Source organism: Lissotriton helveticus, chromosome 5_1 (genome assembly GCF_964261635.1).
Source record: "Lissotriton helveticus chromosome 5_1, aLisHel1.1, whole genome shotgun sequence".
Classification (NCBI taxonomy): Eukaryota; Metazoa; Chordata; class Amphibia; order Caudata; family Salamandridae; genus Lissotriton; species Lissotriton helveticus.
Window position 1 is genome coordinate 277,094,602 of NC_136065.1, and position 19,275 is coordinate 277,113,876.

Sequence of the window (19,275 nt, forward strand, 5' to 3'; positions counted from 1 at the left end):
GCTGGGATTGACAGCCCCTCCGAGCATTGCCCAGCAACCAGTACCGTCCTGGAGGAGCCGTGCGGGGTCGAGAGGAAGCGCAAGGCTTTGCCTAGTGGCAAAGGCTTCCCCCGCCCTGCAACGGAGACTCGAGCTGCACCAGAGGCCGGGGAGCGCCGCCCAAGGAAAGAGCTGCTTCCCGCAAGTGACTGAGCGGGCATCGTGTGGTTCTTTAACCACGTGGAAGGACAGCGTCCTTTTCGTGATTCAGAGGCAGCATCCTCTTGGGTGGCGGGCACGTGCTCACGCATTGTGAAGGAGGGGGGAGCCGCTGATCTCGAACGGGGCCAAGAAGTGTAACACGTTCCATGCTACAGCAAAGGCAGTATTACAAGTCAGCATCCTTTTTGGTTCTTATAAAGGTGCGGCGGGGGCAATTTTGAAGGCCCGGATCCTTTTGCTTGTACAGAGGGCAGCATTCCAACAATGAGCTGCGGTTCCAGAGCCTGCATTCCACAAAGGGTGAGTGGCTCACGAAGGGATCAGTGCTATGGTTGTGAGATGATCAAGAGGGATTTGCTTTAAAGAACTGAACTGCTGAGTCTCCGTTTTTGGGACTAAACGAATTACAAGAGAACATTCTAAAGAAAGAGTATTTATGTATGTCGGATTTAAGTCATTCTGGTCTTGCACAATCTAGATAAAGAGATATCTATTTTTACAAAGTACCTGTACCTGTGTGGTGTCCATTTGTGGTGCTTCACTGTGTTGCTGTGAGTGTTGGTAAAAATACTTTATACATTGCCTTGGAGATAAGCCTGTCTGCTCGTGCCATCCTACCAAGGGGGTGAGCAGGGGTTATCTACAGTGTGTTTCCCCCTTACCCTGACTAGAGTGGTGGTTTCTGCCTGGCTTTGGCGAAAGCCTCAGCCAACAAGAAATTCAATTTCTAACAGTTGGCCTATTGCCGCTTCCAGATCAAAGAGCAGTCTCTGGCAGCCCAAGCTAGTGGGTTAGTGAACAAGCCAAAAACAGGACACTTCCAATCAATTGGTCCACATGGCAGCAGTATCAGTGCTTCGATGCTTAAGAAAATATGAAACCAGCTCAGTTGTTTTTAAACCAAGCGCTAAGAGCTGCCATGCTCCTTTACACAATTGATTTCCTGATTCCACTATGAAGGAACCTTGAATCCATAGCCCCATTTGCTGGTAGGTCCCTGGCAGCAGTACCAGCACCACATTTATCATGAAATGGAGGCTTCCAGCTCCCCAGCCAAGCATTATCTTCTCATCCTAGGGACCCCAAGGTTCGGGAGGAAACCACTGTAGGTGGAGAAGAGGGCCATCTATGAAACAATGGGAGTTCTGTAGCACAAGGACCATGGAGGTTCCTTGCATTGGAAAGCACAGAGCTATCCACAACAATTTCCTCCACAGGGTAAACCACACATTTTATCCACTATGAACGGCTTTGTCCATCAACTGCCTCCTACTGGGTTCAAGTGTTCTGCGACCTTACAGTAATAGTGCTGCTGATGGCCAAGCTGAGAGTAGTTCTCATATGCGGCAGAGGCCCACCTCGCATATAACTGATTGGCCTGAAGACCGGATTTACCATAACAAAAATAGTAGACTTTATGCTAAATTGCAGACTAATACCTCAAGGCCCCAGGATATATGGGACCCACTTCACACATTTCTGGCTCATAAAGAAAGATAATCCCAGCAACATCACTCACACAAGGCTGTTGATGCTCCGCTAGTGCCAGCTGCATGAGGGTGGTAATGGGGGTCGCAAAAGGGTAGGGGTTTCATTTTTTTTTTAAAGCATCACATTTTTTTTTTTAAGGAAAACGGGTTGCATTTGAAGAAAAAAAACTGCTTTATTTAAAAGCAGTCCCAGACACGGTGGTCTGCTAAGCCCAGCAGGCCACCATACCTGGGAGGGCATGCCATTCTATGGCAGGACCGGAGGCTTCAGATTGGGCTGATTCTTTCTTCTATTTATAACAATACATCAGCTCCAGCAGCCTATCCAAGAAAAACAAGCTACATATAAAACAACATTTCCCATGAACACAGGGGAAAATGGAAACAAAGAAAATCCCATGGAGATGGCCAATCCAGCGCGAGGGCCGGTCATAACTGACGCTCTGCTCCCTCTTTCTTCGCTGCTCCAGCAGCAGTCAGATGAGTGTCTTCTTTTTCCTCCTGGTTTTATGTGGATTTGGTATGTCATTGAGGGTGAATTTGGTGTGCAGGCACAAATTAAGTTGGGGATTTGCCTCACGGTTGTACTATTAACGCTAACACTGCTTTTGCCTTTTCAAATCAGTCGCGGGAGCGAAGTGCGCTCCTACGCGATGGCAACGTTTCTGTCCCTCTCTCTGCGCGGTGCGGCCTCCCACCGGTAGGGGACCATGCATTTGCCTGCTCTGCGCGCACTGAGTGTGTTTTACCTCACGCGGCGGCGCGTCGTCTGTTTCCGCTTGGGAATGGTTGACGTGGTTCAGACGGACTCGCTGCGGCCGCGGGGGAAGATCCCCAATTGGTGTTTGGGAGTTGTAGGCATCAGAGAGCCCCTGCATGGAGCCAGAACACCCACGCGGCGGGTAGGAGCAATATTGGATTATCGGGACCGGCCCAGGCAGGTGTAAATCCCACAGAATTGGGAGGGCGATATTTCTTACTGGTTCCAAGCCTTTTTTCACAGACTCTTTAAGTGCACATTCTGTGCCTTCTGAGTCTAAGGTACTTCCCTACCTTTATCCCCCTATTATTGTTGTTCATTACACTACCCAGTTACCTCATAGAGTTTGAGGATTACTATGAGGAGGAGGAGGAAGTCATGTATTTACCAGTAGATGATCATTTTTGTAGGGTCATGGATTCCTCCATTCTTAAGGCAGTGTCTCAGGTGGTTGAGCCTTTGGAGAAGAAAATTGAGAAGTTACGTGCGCAATGCCGGTTACCTCTCGATCAGAGGGAAGATCTGTCGGGGTCTAAAACTCCCCTATCTCCTGTCCAACCATCCGGTAATTCGGACCCCAAGTGCAAGCGCTCTGAGGATGCAGGAGTGGACACGGACGCTTTTGCATGCCTTAAGAAGGGATTTATGGAAGCTAAGGCCTCCACCCCTCCCAACAAGCCAGATGAGGCTCTGGAGGGACCCTGTGGTGTTCCGGACGATGCAACTACTTTGGACCCAGATGAGTCCCCCCCCAGACCTCGGACACAGATGGGGAGTCGGAACGACCTTGGCCCCCATCAAAATCTGCCTCCTCACCGGCTCCAGATCTAAAGACAGACATGCTTAACCCGGACGACTTATTACACCCGCGATCATCAAAATGGACCCCTGCCCCCAAGGTGGCAGCCTACATGGCGTCCAGACTGCTGAAACCTCTGGACCATGAGGTAAGAAGTTGCCTCCACGCGGAGTGTCCACGTCCCTACCCTAGAGGGTAAGGTCGCAAGTTCGGGAATTTCTATCCGACCAGGAACTTTCCCCGTAGACGAGGAGGCAGAGGACGTATAGATGGTTCCTTTAACAACCAACGAGGGGAGACTCCAAAATCTGGGGGAGGTGAAGTTGGGAGGCAGACTACAGTGTTTTCTTCACAATTGGTCTTTGCTCACCTCTGACGCTTGAGTTTTGCAAACCGTAAGAGGGTTTCAAATCGAATATGCCGGACTTCCAACCTAACCCTTTCATCTCAAACCTCTAATATTCACACAGGAGCAGAGGGAACTTATCGACAGAGAGATTTCAGAATTAGTTCTCAAAGGAGCAGTTACACCCTCCTCTCTTCATCCCAGGGGGTTTCTCAGCAACATTTTCCTAGTGGAGAAATAGGACGGAGGCTACCGCCCGTAATAAATCTACGAGAGTTCAATGGGTGGCACATTTACCGGCACTTCAAAATGGAGGGCATTCACCTCCTGAGGGATCTGTTGCAGGCTCGAGACTGGATGGTCCGTCTGGACCTCAAGGACGCTTATCTTACGAACCCGATTTTCCCCCCTCACAGACGTTTTCTACCGTTTCAGTGGGGTTCTCAGATTTTTGATTTCTCCTCCTTTCCTTTCGGACTGTCTTCCGCTCCGTGGTGTTTCACCAAGGTAATGAAACCTGTGGTGGAGCGCCTCAGATCTGAGGGAGTCCGGCTGATAATTTATCTGGACAACATCCTCATTATGAGCCAATGTCCTCTACGTCTGAAAGCTCAACTGCAGCAAGCAGTGTCCCTCCAGGAGTCCCTGGGTTTTGTCATCAACGGGACCAAGTCTGACTTGTGCTCCTCTCAAAGAGTGCAGTTTCTTGGCTTCATGATAGACACGGCCGCGGCAAACTTGTCCCTGCCCTCTCGGAAGTTGACCAAGATCAGGCACGAGCTCAAACGTACGTTGTCTTGGCCCACGATTTCCCTTTGCCCTTAGCCAGAGTGGTGGGTCTTCTCCAGTCGTCTATTAAAGCCATATATCCGGGCCCCCTGCATTACAGGGCCCTTCAGTGTCTCAAAGCCTATCGTTTGAGCAAAGGCCTCACCTATTCTCAGGTCGACCCCTCACAGAGGAGGCAAAGACGGAACTACCATGGTGGGTCGATCATATGGAGGCCTGAAACGGCCGAGCGATTTTTTTCTCTCAACCAGATCTGATGATAGAGACGGACGCCAGCGGTTCCGGTTGGGGTGCCCGGTGCGGAGAAGTATCTACCAGAGGAAGATGGTCCTCTGCCGAACAATCTGTCCACATCAATTGCTTGGAAACCATGGCTGGCTCGTTTGCGGTGAAGTGTTGGACAAAGGACAGGGTCCACAGTTGTGTTCTACTAAAAATGGACAATGTAGCAGCAGTGCGCTTCATCAATCATCTCAAAGCTTTGTCGAATCTGGCACTCGATCTTTGGGAGTATTGCCTATCCAACCACATATCCCTATTGGTGGAGCATCTGCCGGGGTCGTCCAACCAGGTGGCAGATTGGTGCTCTTGCCAATGGAGGGACACCAGCTTGTGGCGACTACATCCCGGTGTGTTCAGGGAGATTCAATCTCGGTGGGGTCCCTTTACGGTGGACCTTTTTGCCTCCTGTCTGGACGCCTAGCTGAAACGGTACCACAGTTAGCAGCCGGATCCGGAAGCATCGGCAGTGGATGCTTTCCTCCAGGATTGTAGCAAGGAGCAGGGGTATGCGTTTCCCCCCTTCGCAATGATCATGAGGTTATCAACCCAGGTGAGGAGACAACAGGCGGACCTAGTGGTGCTCACTCCAATATGGAGGTCGCAAGCCTGGTTTTCAGTTCTGATGGAACTTTCCTGGGATTTTCCAATCGCTCTACCCCTTGGTCACGTTCTCCTCAAGGATCCTTAGGGGAATCCCCATCATCTTCTGGTCGTGGGCACTCTACGTTTGATGGCCTGGCGGGTTACAGGCAACACTGGGAAGTCCCAGGCCTTTCGGAGGAGGCTGATATTTTGCTCTCTAAGTCCTGGGCCGATAGTTCAAATAAGAGGTACCGGCCCGCATGGTCATGGTGACAACAGGCGGATCCGATGGGGACAGACATTGTCTACGTCCTTAATTTCTTAGCCTCGCTGGCAAAAGAGGGATTGGCCTATAGGTCAATTAACACCTTTCGTTCAGCGGTTTCAGTGGGTCACGTGCCATTAGATAATCGCCCGGTTGGTAAGCATCCCTTAGTTTGCAAACTGTTGAGAGGTATCTTTATCTGTTCCTCAGGAACCTAGGTATTCGGTGTTATGGGATGTAAATAAGGTTCTAAACTGGTTTTGTTCCTGGCCTTCTAATAAATATTTGTCACGTAAGTAGATATCTGCTAAACTTGCAATGTTGTTGTGTTTGATTTCCTGTCGCAGGGTGTGAGGGCCCTTGATCGCACGGGTTGGGTTTTCACTCCAGAAGGAGTTATGTTTCATATTTCTAGACGAACTAAGAGTGACTCAAGATCTGTGTCTTATCCTGCTTTCCCGGACATCCCAAAATTGTGCGTGGTTAGAGCGCTGAAGGCCTACTAGGTGGCAACGGTTGATGTACGTCCACAGGGTGTGAGACAATTGTTTATTGCTCTTACTAAACCACACATGGCGGTTTCATCTCCCACGATTGTGAGATGAGTCTGCTGGGTGATGCAGGAAGCACATATAGATACTTCCCGCTTCAGAGCTCATTCGGTGAGGGGTGCAATGCCATCCAAAGCTTTTTCCTTGGGAGCGCGGTTAGAGGATATTTTGAACGCCGCAGACTGGTCTTTGGATTCCACCATCAAAAGATTTTACTTTAAACCTGTGATATCATTGGGATCTTTGGTGGTGGACAAGCTTTGAACTAGCCTAATCTGAAGCCTCCGGTTCTGCCATAGAATGCAAAATTTCCTAGCTAACGTGCAGGAAAGTTTCAATTCTATTAAGGACGCGGAGGCGAGGATTAGCCCACCCGTTTTCCTTCTGAACCCTCCCAGAACACCTGCGTATGTATGGTGAGTAACTGGTTTCGATAATGTTTTTGACAAGTAATGTTGATCATGCCTTTGATTTTTTCGTGTGATGCTCAGGTATTTGTAAACAAGATGGTAGCAAAGAACCCTAGTCCCTTGAATTTACCTAAATAGTTTTTTCTAATCTTAGGATCGGATGCTGGCAAGCAAGAATAACCACAGATTACCTTGATGGGTCGCACGAACAAAGAGGGAGACAGAGCGTCAGCAGAGGAAGTTATGACAGGCCCTCGGGCTGGATTGGACATCTCCATGGGACTTTCTTTGTTTCCATTTTCCCCTGTGTTCATGGGAAATGTTGTTTTTTATGTAGATTATTTTTCTTGTAAAGGCTATTGGAGCGGATGTATTGTAATAAATAGAAGAAAGAATCAGCCTAATCTTCGCCTCCACGTCCTTAATAGAATTGAAACTTTCCTGCACGTTAGCTAGGAAATTTTGCATTCTCAATGGTGTCACAAATTATGAGAGGCTCATTAATATTCATAAACCTCTCTATTTGCGACCCCATTAGGAATCGCTAACAGTGTATTATACACTGTTGTACATTCGAAATAGCGCCTCGCAAATTCCGAGTCGCAAAAGACTCACAATTTGCAAGGCTCTCTTTTGGCCGTCGTACATTTGGCCCTTAATGCTTTTTGCCTCATACATAGGGAAAATTTCAGCATTTGGAAAAGTTGAAAATAAAGATATAAAAAAATGACTTATAGCCACCAAACTGAAATCTCTAAAGGCTGTTTAGGTTCTGTTCCTGGAGAATGGGGAAAGAATGAAAAAAACACTCCATCCAAACACTAGACTAGCCAGCATGAATGTTTAACAGAACACGGACTTCAAAACTGTAAAGTCTGAGTGATATTTAACCGTTACCACAGTGACTGTTGACCATTTTCACACTGATTTGGCAGCGACAATGAATAAAAGGACACTCATTAGTAGATCTCAAACGGTTTGTGGAGGGAGAGCATTGACTATGTGTGTTGCTTACATTAACATAGGGCGGATATCCAAGGACCATACAATTTCTAACAGGGTTTGAGAGTAGAGCTCCAGAGGGAATATTTATGAAAACCATAGATCTCTTATAATTAAATGGCAGTGAAATCAAATGATTGCGGTTTAGCACCAGAAGTCCAAGCGCCCAAAGCTTTTGCACCTACCACAATCATACGTGGATTCAGAAGGGTCAAATCTAGGTCATGGATGTCAGGATAGCGTGGGTAATCTTCAGCCATCTCAGCATATGAAAGACGAGGCTGACTTGAACTCTGCAAAGCAGAAGACAACAAAGACAGAGGAACTAAAAAGCTTGATTCAAGGCCAAGAGGAAAAAAGAACAGATCAGCCGTAACCACATGCCATATCTTCTTCCCCTATCCCAGCACTAGGAACACTTACTGATTGGCTCTCCATGTAACATACACCTCTGACGAGAAGAGTGACCAGCTGAGATCTCAGGATCAAGCCATGGAAAGTCAGAGGTCGGAATCTCTCTTCCATAGTCCATTCCTCGCTCGGGGACTGGTCTGGGTAGAGATTGGGGTACGGAGTGTATCTGCATCACAAATGCACAATTTAATGAGGAGAAATAGAAACTGCTGATAAAAATAGACAGGGGTTTGAAAGAAAAGACAAGGGTCAGGAAAGGATTTAGAGATAGTACGCAGACAGAAAGAGACGTACCGTCGCTCAAGCATTTGTTGCAGCATGTCCTCCTTCTCTGGCGGTTCCTCCACAGCGAGGTGCTCATCGCACATATTGCGCAGCTCGCTGGACGGATATGACTTCATAGACTGACTGCGCTTCCGCTGCTCCCCGGCTCTGGTCAGGATGCTAGACTTCTGCAGAGAGAACAGATGTAAAAAATTATTGATCCTTGTAACATGAAGTGCCACTCACAGACAAGCCAGTACTAAGTTTTCATGAAAGTCTTGAAACATTAACATTAGTAATAAAATACTGCCAGTAAATTATAAATACAATCAAAATGTAAACCATCCATATTGAATCAATGCAATAAAATGTGCGAGCAGCTGAGCAACAAATCTGCATAACTCCATTAGAATTGGATACCCTAGCCCATAGTTTGCATTCACACATTGCCACACTACCAGAGGGGGCAGGCAACAGTGCAGATGAAAGAGGGGAGGTACATGGACGATTCAACTGGCAAAATAAGGTTAGTAATAAATGCTTGTATGCATTTTACTTACATTTAATACCTTGCTTAGGGTCTCAGTACACCCCGAGAAAGATTGCATTTAGCGAAATAAAAGAATGTGCGGACAGTTGCTCCTTTCAGCCTTAAATTGAGCACTTGGCACATCTTGGCCAAGTCTTGTAAGCAACTGATATATGTTATTTGTTAAGAAACTAAAACATAAAACAAAAAAAATTAACTTCTCTTCGGAAATACTCTTTCTGGTGGATACTCTATCTAACTGCATCTTCCTCACCACAGAATATCTCCAGGCGCCAGACTGGATCCGGCGAATTTCGTAGCAGTGCTGCTACGAGGCAACAGGTAGCACCATGCAGCTTAGCGCTGATCCGTACCAACACCAGAAGTGATGGAGCGCAGCCATATATAAGAGCTATCCCTGCACATAGATGCCAGTTTCTTGTCTTTTTGCTTTCAGCGCTCTCAGGAATGTATCACGAAAAGCTGTTGGTGGAGAATATGGGAGGTTTTTCCGCATACAAATACCCCGCATACCATCACTCCGCAAAAATGATTCCGCACATACTATCACTCCGCAAATTAACACAACGCAAACTGTTACAACGAATATGCCTTTACCACGCATGCCTTTACAACGCAAAGGCATGCATGTTAAAGGTATACTCATTGTAAAAGTTTTAAAGGTAAGTAAGAGTACCCTACCCTACACCCTAATGTGGTACCCCTGCACCACCCACCCCCTACATTTACGCTACCCAGCACGACCCCCCAACACTACCATAAAGCACTTTTCTTCCCTACACAAACACTACAACACTACCTTAATACACTAACCCCAGCATGACCCTTCACTACCCTAAACCCTAATACACTACCCCCAGCATGACCCCACACTACACAAACACTACAACACTACCCTAAACCCTAAAACCCTAAAACACTACCCCCAGCATGACCCTACACTACACAAACTCTACAACACTACCCTAAACCCTAAAACACTATCCCCAGCACGACCCTACACTACACAACCACCACAACACTACACTACACAATCACTACCCCAGCACAACCCCTCCACCCCAAAAAAAAGAAACCCAAAACCCCTTATCTCTCTCTCGTCGTAGTTCCACTCTCCTCCTGGTTGCATCCATATTTTAATGCACCCCAGAAGTACTCCACACCAGAGGGGGCGTGGCTGTAGCAGAGCTCTAGGACTGGCCAGATAATCTGGCAATTATCAGCGGTGTGGTGGGGGTCATCCGAGGCAACATCCTGCCCGACTATATACAGGCATTGTGTAGAGAGCTGATTGCAGAGCGGGCTCTCCGCTCAGTGCCATAACTCGAGGTGTTACATGCAGTGAGGGCAACAGGCAGTGAGAATCTTATGAGCGCCTGGGCCCAGTGGGCCGGAGCAGACCGAGGCGGCCCGGGAGGCCTGTGAATCACTACCCTGAGGGGCTCTGAGACAGCCTGCAGAATCGGCGGTGCCCCTGTCTGCGAAGACACGCTGCGCGGCTACCCGAAGGTGAGAACAGGGCGGTCCCACTGTGGCGCTCCGGTGGAGGCCTGCTCGATTCCTGAAGCAGAACGCCATCTGAGGCCGGGCGTCTTGGGGCCATGACAAAGCTGATGGTATGGACGGGGCCAGGCAGGGTGTACCGGGTCTGTGTGCCCCTCCTCTCCAAGTGACAGGGTCATCGGGCCTGCATGGACCGCACAAGCAGACGTAACTCCAGGGGGGCACATTTCACAATGCGAGTGCATTTACCATACATGCCTCTACAACGAAATTCGTTGTAAAGGCATGCGTGGTAGATGTACACGCGTTGTGAAAAAATGCGGAGTGATGGTATGCGGTGTCAAAGACCCCGTGGAGTAATGGTATGCGGGGTCAAGGTCCGCGGAGTAAAAGATTTGGAGTAAACGTGGATTACCGTTGGTGGAATGTGCTGAACAAAAACTTGGGACCTTTTTAGATAAGAGGTGGCTACTCCACAGAACGGGAAGAAGGGAGGGCAGTGTGGAATCTGCGATTAGATAGAGTATCCACCAGAAAGAATGTTGCCGAAGGTATGAAATTTGATCTACTGATGGATAATTTTAACTCCAAATTATTTGCATTAAAATAGATACCAAAGCTGTACCTCCAAATTTGCATGGTACGTGTAGTGGTATCAGACCAAAAAGTCTGGCAGAAGCAAGCAAGGTAAGTATTCTTCATTCCAGACCTGGCTGTCAAGGCAGTACCATTTCGTGAACATATGCACCGATGCCCACATCACCTCTTGGCAGATGTCAACGGCAGGCACCAATTATGCCAGCGCAGTGATAGTAGACTTGACCCTTGTAGAATGGGGTCTCAGATGTTCTGAGATCACTTTTTCACCAGTGCGTAGCAGATCTTAAAGCAGAGGACTATCCACCTCACCACGGACCTCCTCTGAGCAACCCTTCTCTTTTTTTGCTTCAGCCCCCCACAAAAGTTGATCATCGATCTGATGGTCCTTGGTTTGATCAATGTCAAAAACCCAAAGCCTAATCAAATGACCCTCTCCTCCTCTTACAAGGGGTTAAGGGAAGCAAAGAACACTGGTAGAGTGACTGATTGCTCAGTGAGGGAAGGAGTCACAATTTTCAGTAAGAAGGCTGCCTGAGTCCTCAGCACCAATTTGTCCAGAAAAAAGGTGGTGTAGGGCAGTTGAACAGAAAGTTTCTGCAGCTCACTCATGCAACGAGCTGATGTAATCACAACAAGGAAGACAGTTTCAAAGTCAAGAGACGCAGCAATCAGCTATGCACAAGTATGAAAGGCATACATATGAGGAAAGATCAAAATAAGGTCTCACTGTGGTATCACAAAAGGCTTTGGAGGGCAGGGAACATGTGTGTCAAACCTTTAATAAACCTCATTACAACAGGTGATTTAAACAAGCACGGTTGGCCTGTCAAACGTAAAGAGGCCGAAAGAAACAACAAATAAGCTTTCACTGTGCCTCCTGCAAGACCTTGCTGGGACAAAACAAACAAAAGGACATCTGACAGCTTTGCCTGTAAGGGGTGAGATTCTCGGTTATCACATAAGTGTACAAGTTTGCCCAGTACAGGATTTCAAGGAGGGTCATCTGGTGACGAGGATGACCTCTACCATTCAGAGGCAAATCAAAGGCAATCAATATCCGCCACTCAATTTCCAAACATGGAGGTGTAAGTTGTGTATATTCAGGTAGAGGGCAGTGCTCTGCTGAGGAGACAGACAGTCCCTCCTGAAGAGGTAGCTACCGAGGATAGATGCTCATTTTCGGGTACCACACTCTCTTGACTCAACCCAGGGCTACTAGGATGACTTGGGCCTGGTCATTCTTGAACTTTTTCAAAACTCTGGGAAGGAGAGGCAGTGGCAGGAAAGCATACAGGAGTCTCTTGTTACACACACTGCAACTGAAACCAGTCTTCTAAAGAGTGTTCTTACTGATACTCTCAAGCACAAAAGTGATGACACAGATTATCATCAATGGTGGCAAAACCATAGCACAGGGCTCTCCCCACTGGTCGAAAACACCCTGTGCTACCCAGGGATACAAACGCCACTTGTCTGCGTCTGTTCAGTTTGTCTGCACTGGCATTTAGGGTTCCTGCAAGGTGGCTGGCGACCAGGAAGATGTACTGGTGTTTTACCCACTTTCAAAGATGCAAAATCTCTTGGCTAAGAAGCCACGTCCAAACATCACCCTGTTTGTTGTAGTATCACATGGCAGTAGTGTTGTCTGTGAGAACCTGCACCAGCCTCACCTTGATGGGCAGCAGGAAAGCCTTCAGCACCAGACCAATGTCTATAGTGCAGAGCTTTCCAAACTGTGTGGCGCGACACATTACTGTGTCGCGCCCCAACCGTAGGTGGGTCGCGCGATGAGATGACTTCTGCCGGGAATCGGCAGTCTCGAGCTGCAGGGGCTTTTAGAAGGGGTGAAACAACAATAAAGCCCTATTATAGGGCTTTGTTGTTGTTTCACCCCTTCTAAGAGCCCCTGCAGCACGACTCTGCCGAGCACTTCACAGGTCTTTAAAGACCTTGTGCATGTTAATAGGGCCTATTAACATGCACAAGGTCTTTAAAGACCTGTGAAGTGCTCGGGTGCGGCTGTGAGCAGTCCCGGGCTGCCACACACGACGGGGGAGGGGGTGAGTGGGGGCTGAAGCCCTCTGATGCCAATGGGGGTGGGGGCTGAAACGCTTTGATGACTACACCAACCTCTTCTCAGTGAGTCCCCTAAATGAAGCTGTTCTGGAGTTCCTGATTTCGCCCCTTCCCATGGGCTTTGTCAGCAGTTTGTCCACATGAACCCGGGCCCAGTGCAGAGCGTGGCACATACTTTCTCCGATATTAAATCTGTGGTGGGAGGCTCGCCAGGGGGGGGGGCTTTGCGAGAGCAGGAAATGACATGCAGTTTTAATTTCTGCAAGCATTGCGGAGCCGAACACGAAAACAACCCCCCAGACTGCATCTGCAAGGCAGGCCGCACCCCAAGGCGAGCAGCCGTCCCTGGGGGCTAAAAGGCTTGGACTTCCGGTAAAATGCGGCGCTTTCATGGACCTGAGCCAGTTTTAAAATGTTAGTGTGTACTTGTCGCTGTTGCTTAATAAAGTCGGTGATTAAAGCGCATCTTTGCCTCCAGTCTCAGGTTCTCTTACGTTCATTTAGTTCAGTCTCCGGTTCTGTGATTGGTCAGTTCTGGAGTCCCCCCACGGATCCTGTGTCTGTGTTTTGAATACATTATGTGTCACTTTTATCTTCCTCGCGGTGTGACAGTCCTCTCCCAGGCCCTTCCAATGCTTGTTTGTCAAGAGTTGAAGTGCCTCACAGCTGGGGGGGGGGGTTGTGGGGTGTGCGTGTGGGGGAGTGTGCGGGGGGGGGTGGGGGGGGGGGTGGGGGGTGTAGGGGTGTGTGTGGGGGGTGTTGGGGGGGGTTGTGTGGGGTGTGTGTGTGGGGTGGTGTGTCTGTGGGGTGGTGTGTGTGGGTTGTGTGTGGGGTGTGTGTGTGGGGTGGGGTATGTGTGTGTGGGGCCTGAACCCACCATAGTGGTTCGGGCTCGCTCACTGCGCTCCCTCGCGTAACCGTGTCCCTGACATTTTTTTCACAAAAAGGTGTGTCACCAACATGAAAAGTTTGGAAAGCTGTGCTATAGTGCCATAAGGATGATATGGAGCTGGGCCTCCATTGGGGACCAGAGGCTACTGACCTCTATCTCCACCAGGTAAACCCAGCAGCGATGCGTCCATCACCACTGTTAGCTCTGGGTGAGGAAGGAAAAGTGGTCTTCTGCAGGACTGTGAAGGGTACGTGAGCCAAGAAACTGACCATTCAAGCAAGTGCAGTGCACATCTACCAAGATCAGTGGCATGTGCAACTCCATACTTCTGTTTTACACCTAAAGCAAATAAAGGATTTTTTTTTTTACATACATTGCTCCTTGTAATAAGGCATAAAGCCAGTTTTGTGAAGTATGGGCACACCCCAAGGACATGACCTGTTAAGTAACACCTACACCCCAATAGAGGAAACAGAAATCAGGAGGTTGAACCATTATGAAACTTTACTGATCACTCCCAATTAGAATGCTGCATTCGACCGTGCACATCAAAATGAGTTGACAACAGAGCAAATTGTACAATTACATAACATTTACAATTTGATGCACATACTACTGATAAACGTCATGATGCCCCTGCCAAAAGACAGGGTGAGAAATGTTCATACCCGAGCTCCACATGGACTGTAGTAGGAGAAGAGGCAGAGTTTAGACAAGTCAAGTACTGATACTAGATGTGTGACATGTTTGCTTCTCTTGCCGGTCACTGCCATTCTTCGAGTGCTGATAAACTCAATCTTCAACTTTCCCATTTGAGAGGTAGGGCTTTGTCCTTATCAGCAACTTTGTTTCTTAACCCCTTCCATGCTCATGAGGAGCTCAGCTCGTCATGAGGCACAGTGGAGCTGTGCTCATGACGAGCTGAGCTCGTCATGTCCAAACTCATTCCCATTATGGTCCAGCACAGCAGGGGAATGAGTCAAGCAGCCAAGGTGTTAATTTGGACTTGATTGAGTTCATGAGGCTGAAACCTCGTTCGCAGTCTACACATGAAGCCTGAAAACTTGCACAGACATCAACAAGCTGACATACATAATACTGCAAAGCATTCTGCAGAGTGAAATTCACTATGTCTTGAAAGGTCCTAAACAACTTTATTAGGTGTTTCACAATCACCTAGGACCAAGACCTTCTTTTACTTTTCAACAAGTCTTTGTACATTCTCAGTTCCAAAACTACGATTGTGCTGATACTGCATGTATATCAAAGCATGTCCACTACTTCAATTCATCTTATGGGAACTTTCTTTCCATGTGCTCGCAAAGAACTTTAAAGAAAGATAAAATTGGCTCACGGTCATATTCTCGGTCTTCTCTGTATAAAGCCTTCAGATCTCTTACTATGTTGCTCCAAAAGACAGTGTCGTCCAAGTAATGTTCCTTGATTTGGCCAATTTTTGCTCTTGCATATTATACAGCTTCAACAGTGATCAAAGCGCTTTTCCAAAAACAGCTTGCATAAAGCTGCAAATTCACCCAGACTGTCATTCAGTGCTGTAAGGGAAATCTAGTAGTTTGAATCAGATAGTGTTTTGTAGCAATATTTAGCAATTGGGTCATTTTCTTCAACTTTTTCATGCTCCAAGTATTTAAGAGCAACCTCATAATTTAGCAAGAGTGTACCAACATGAAAATGCCTTGAACGTCACTGCACTTCATTCAGTGGCTGGAAGGAGACCGCTTTACATCCAGTGACCAAAGCAATTTTTTCCAGCTTGGACTTCCTTACAGGAGACCGGGAGAACACAGTGAAGACAATACTCAATAAGGTCTTCATTTTCTTGATCATCTGCACTTTTTTCCAGGTAATATCAAGTACCAAATCTTGGTGTGCACCACAGTGCTCCTCGACTAGATGGGGAATGGATTGTTTAAGGAGGGTAGCAACTCCATTGTTCTTTCCCAGCATCACTGATGCACCATCTGACGTAAACAAGACCATTTTCATAAGGTCCATTTAGTTGGCAGTCTAGAAGCCTTTTACAGCTGTAGTTATAGCCTCTGCATTACATGAACTCAGCTTTACTATTCTACAAACACTGTTTAGTGCTCTGGTGATGTTATAGATCGGAAATTGAGGTAGAGGATGAACATTTTTGTAACTGAAATATCTGTGCTCTCATCAATTATCAATATGTGATATTAAGCAATGCAAAGTTCTGCCATGGCATCAGAGTGTATCATGCTGTTGATGGCCTCAAAAACACAAAGACATAGTTCTTGCTCCTCCATCTGTCTGGTGTCTTCACATACAATGCGAGGTGTTCATGGATGTCTTGAACAGACAAAACTGAAGTATTCATCTTGACCAGTAGCAACACATTGTTGATGAGGATCTTTATTCTTGAGGCAGGGATTTTTGCCGTTCAAAGATTTCGAGTTTGTTTGCTCGGTCAGTGGTGATTTCTGTCAGCATGGTGCAAACTCCAAAACCCACCCTGACAGCAGCAATTTTGTTTCTTAGGTTTGACCAAAGCAGATTCATGAACTTTGCTAAAGAGATGCTGTGTCAAGTAATCCAGCTTCCAGCCATCTCTCCATTTCTTCCCAGTAGAAAAATCTTTAGCAATCTTTTCTTTCAAAACATACTTTGCAAATTAGGCTTACTTCTGGGTTGTATTGAAATAGCTCTCCAAGTTGTACGTGAACCTTGCTCCGTAACTTCTGTGTGTCAGTCTCCACAATTTCTTTCATCCATGCTTCTTTGAACACAAGGCAGCATTCCTCTCTTTGTGGTAAAGCTCTGCCCTCTGCAGAAGTGACAGCTTTTCGGTTGAACATTTTGGTGGCAATCAATCTGAGCCTACAATGCAGCAAAGCCTGCAAAAAAAAGGAACATTTTTAAAAGTTGGTTCTTATGCTCATTAGTACTGTGCTATCTTTTGGAAAATGTAGCAAGTAATTACATGGACTTTTCTTTTTGTTATCACACCTGCCCGTCCAACACTGTTTGAGAACTGTCTGTATAGCCTGCAATGGAAGAAAAGATGGTTAAAGCAGGTTATTTTACAATCTACCATATGCACTGGATGTGAGGTCTGCCAGATAATTACCAGGTCTGTCTGATTCATGTCTGTCTTCCTGTTCAAATGTATGTGTAGAGCCGCCTAAGATGCCTGCAAAAGAAGATAAAATAAAAGCACCTGGATATGTTCCAATATTTTGTGATGCACAACTAGGAAAACGTAGCAACTAATTACCTGGCCTTTCTGCTTCTACTCACATCTGCCCATTCAAATCTGTAAATTGTACTGTCTCATAAACCTGTAGAAGAGGAAAAGGTGGGAATCATGAACTTGATTAATCAGGAGACCCCCTAATCCCACCAGAAACATCTGCAGAATTACCTGGTCTTCGTGGTTACATATGCCTGCCCGTTCAAATGCAAATGTTTACTGTCTGCAATTGGAAACAATATATTTAGTATAGGTGATCAGATTACGAACAAAATGTGCATGACAGTTCCAGAGGTTCCACTAGAAAAAGCAACTGAATAGTTACCTGGGGTTTCAGCTTAGACGAACGCAGGTGAGTGCTCACATGCTTCCATATCAACATCCATTTAAAAACGGCATCATGCGTTAGACCGTCGGTGATGAAGCCTTTATATGCCTCAAGAGTTCTGCTCTCCTACTCGCAATGATGAATCAGATTTTATATGGGCGAGATATTTTAGGGCCTAATGATTCGTTCTGGTGAGCTGACAAAAAAATAAAAATGCCTTTAAATCTTGCTTTTAACATGTCACATTTGAGTCAGATGATCGATTTTGTCTTCTTTTAAGCTTATTTTATCCTGCACATTGGTGGTTGCTTTTTGGTCTCAGACTGCGAAAGTTAGAGGATTTTGTGAAGTGAATTGTCTGACCGTGGTGACTGTGAAATGAAAGGCTGTAGGATGTCAGGTTTTTTATGTTTTTATTTCTCCTAACTTTGCAGGATATGCTAGAATGTTAATAAAAGAAGTGGGACATAACCACAAGGAGACTCTGGGAAATTGAAAATCTTCAAGGTGTGATATCCTAAACGTTTATGAATTCGTCACAAATGTAATATGTGCTTGTTGCCGGCGATTTACCTGAAACAATGGCATAATAAAACAAATTAATAAAGAAATTAACACACAAAAAAACCTTGCTGTTCTTACCCATTTCATGTAGACGCCTTATTAGAATTTAGTCATGGCAACTGAAATTATGTGGCACGGAATGGACAAATTATATTCCAGAGATGAGTAAATTATGCAGCAAGAAAAGGCAGATAATGAAGCATAATGAGGCACATTTTGTGATAGTATTATATATTATTGTCATTTTTTCTGCTTTCAAACACGGTTTTGGATTTGGTTGCACCTCATTAGTACCAGTTTAAAACCCAAATACAGTAATAAACAGAAAGGAAACCAGTCCACCTTTGTGAAAGGACTTCTACTGAGCAGGAACATGTATTGGTGTTTCTTAGTAACTTTTAAACCGTTTTTGCTAGAATGTTAAAAAAAAAAAAATGGGTTGAAATCTGCAGATTATGCAGGATATGATGGATTATGTGGCAAATGCAGCGAAAATATAATTATGCGAAAACGCTGTGGCTGCACAATCGCACAATTTCAGCGGCCATGAATATAGTGCATTTTACTGAGGTCACAGGTTCTCAACAAACAGTATACATTGAGGAGTAGATGGCCTAGTCCCAAGAACACTAACACAGACACTGACCTTAGTTCATCAACAACCCTGGGTATGCCCAACTATAACCCGCTATCCAATCCATGACATACATTACAGAGCACACCGTTTGGCACGTATCCATCTTGTGTTCTCCATTTCAACATTATATAAAGACCAGGAATTCTCATTCTTCATAGTCGGTTTCAAATCAGTCAATTCGAAGGACAGTATATAAAACAAATGACCCAGTTCAGAGAGCACTTTACTAATAGAATTGCAAACTTCTCGAAGAAAATATATACTAAAATTCAATAGCCAAAGCATTGCCACATGCTAGACTAAACTGCGAGCCCTTAATGTTTATTCCCATTTATTTATAAGCTTTCTATGGCATTGAGCAAGCCTTGAGGGCGCCAATGTCTTTAAGAGAAAAAACAATTACAGTGCAATCTTGACAGCTGTATACATGTTATTACAAGCAGGTGTGGTAAAACACAAGCAGGGAAATAAAGCATCAGTGAAATTGTAAGAATAGAGAGACTTCTCTCTGCAGGAGTCTATAGCGGTGAAAAGATATTAGAAATTCAAATTCTAGGTCAGCATTATAGGGTCAACATTAGCATGAAGTGGTGAAACATACTCAAGAAACTGAAAGGGTCCGGAAGTATGACCCACATCCAAAACTCACTATTCTCCTAACTCATTGCCTTCATATAGTTGTGGACAAAAATCCAACAGATTAATATTGCTAAAACCACATAAATCATCAGGTCC

The 19,275-nt window shown here is 46.1% G+C and overlaps 1 protein-coding gene across 1 annotated transcript in view; it reads right to left on the bottom strand.

The window, feature by feature from the left end:
- CLCN6 (chloride voltage-gated channel 6) overlaps nt 1-19,275 on the bottom strand; it is a 247,006-nt gene that overhangs the window by 62,604 nt on the left and 165,127 nt on the right. The window contains exons 19-21 of the mRNA XM_078642208.1: nt 8,186-8,343; nt 7,901-8,057; nt 7,663-7,770 (exon numbers count right to left, since the gene is read on the bottom strand). Coding sequence (XP_078498334.1) covers nt 7,663-7,770; nt 7,901-8,057; nt 8,186-8,343 — 423 coding nt within the window. The remainder of the gene's footprint in view (nt 1-7,662; nt 7,771-7,900; nt 8,058-8,185; nt 8,344-19,275) is intronic.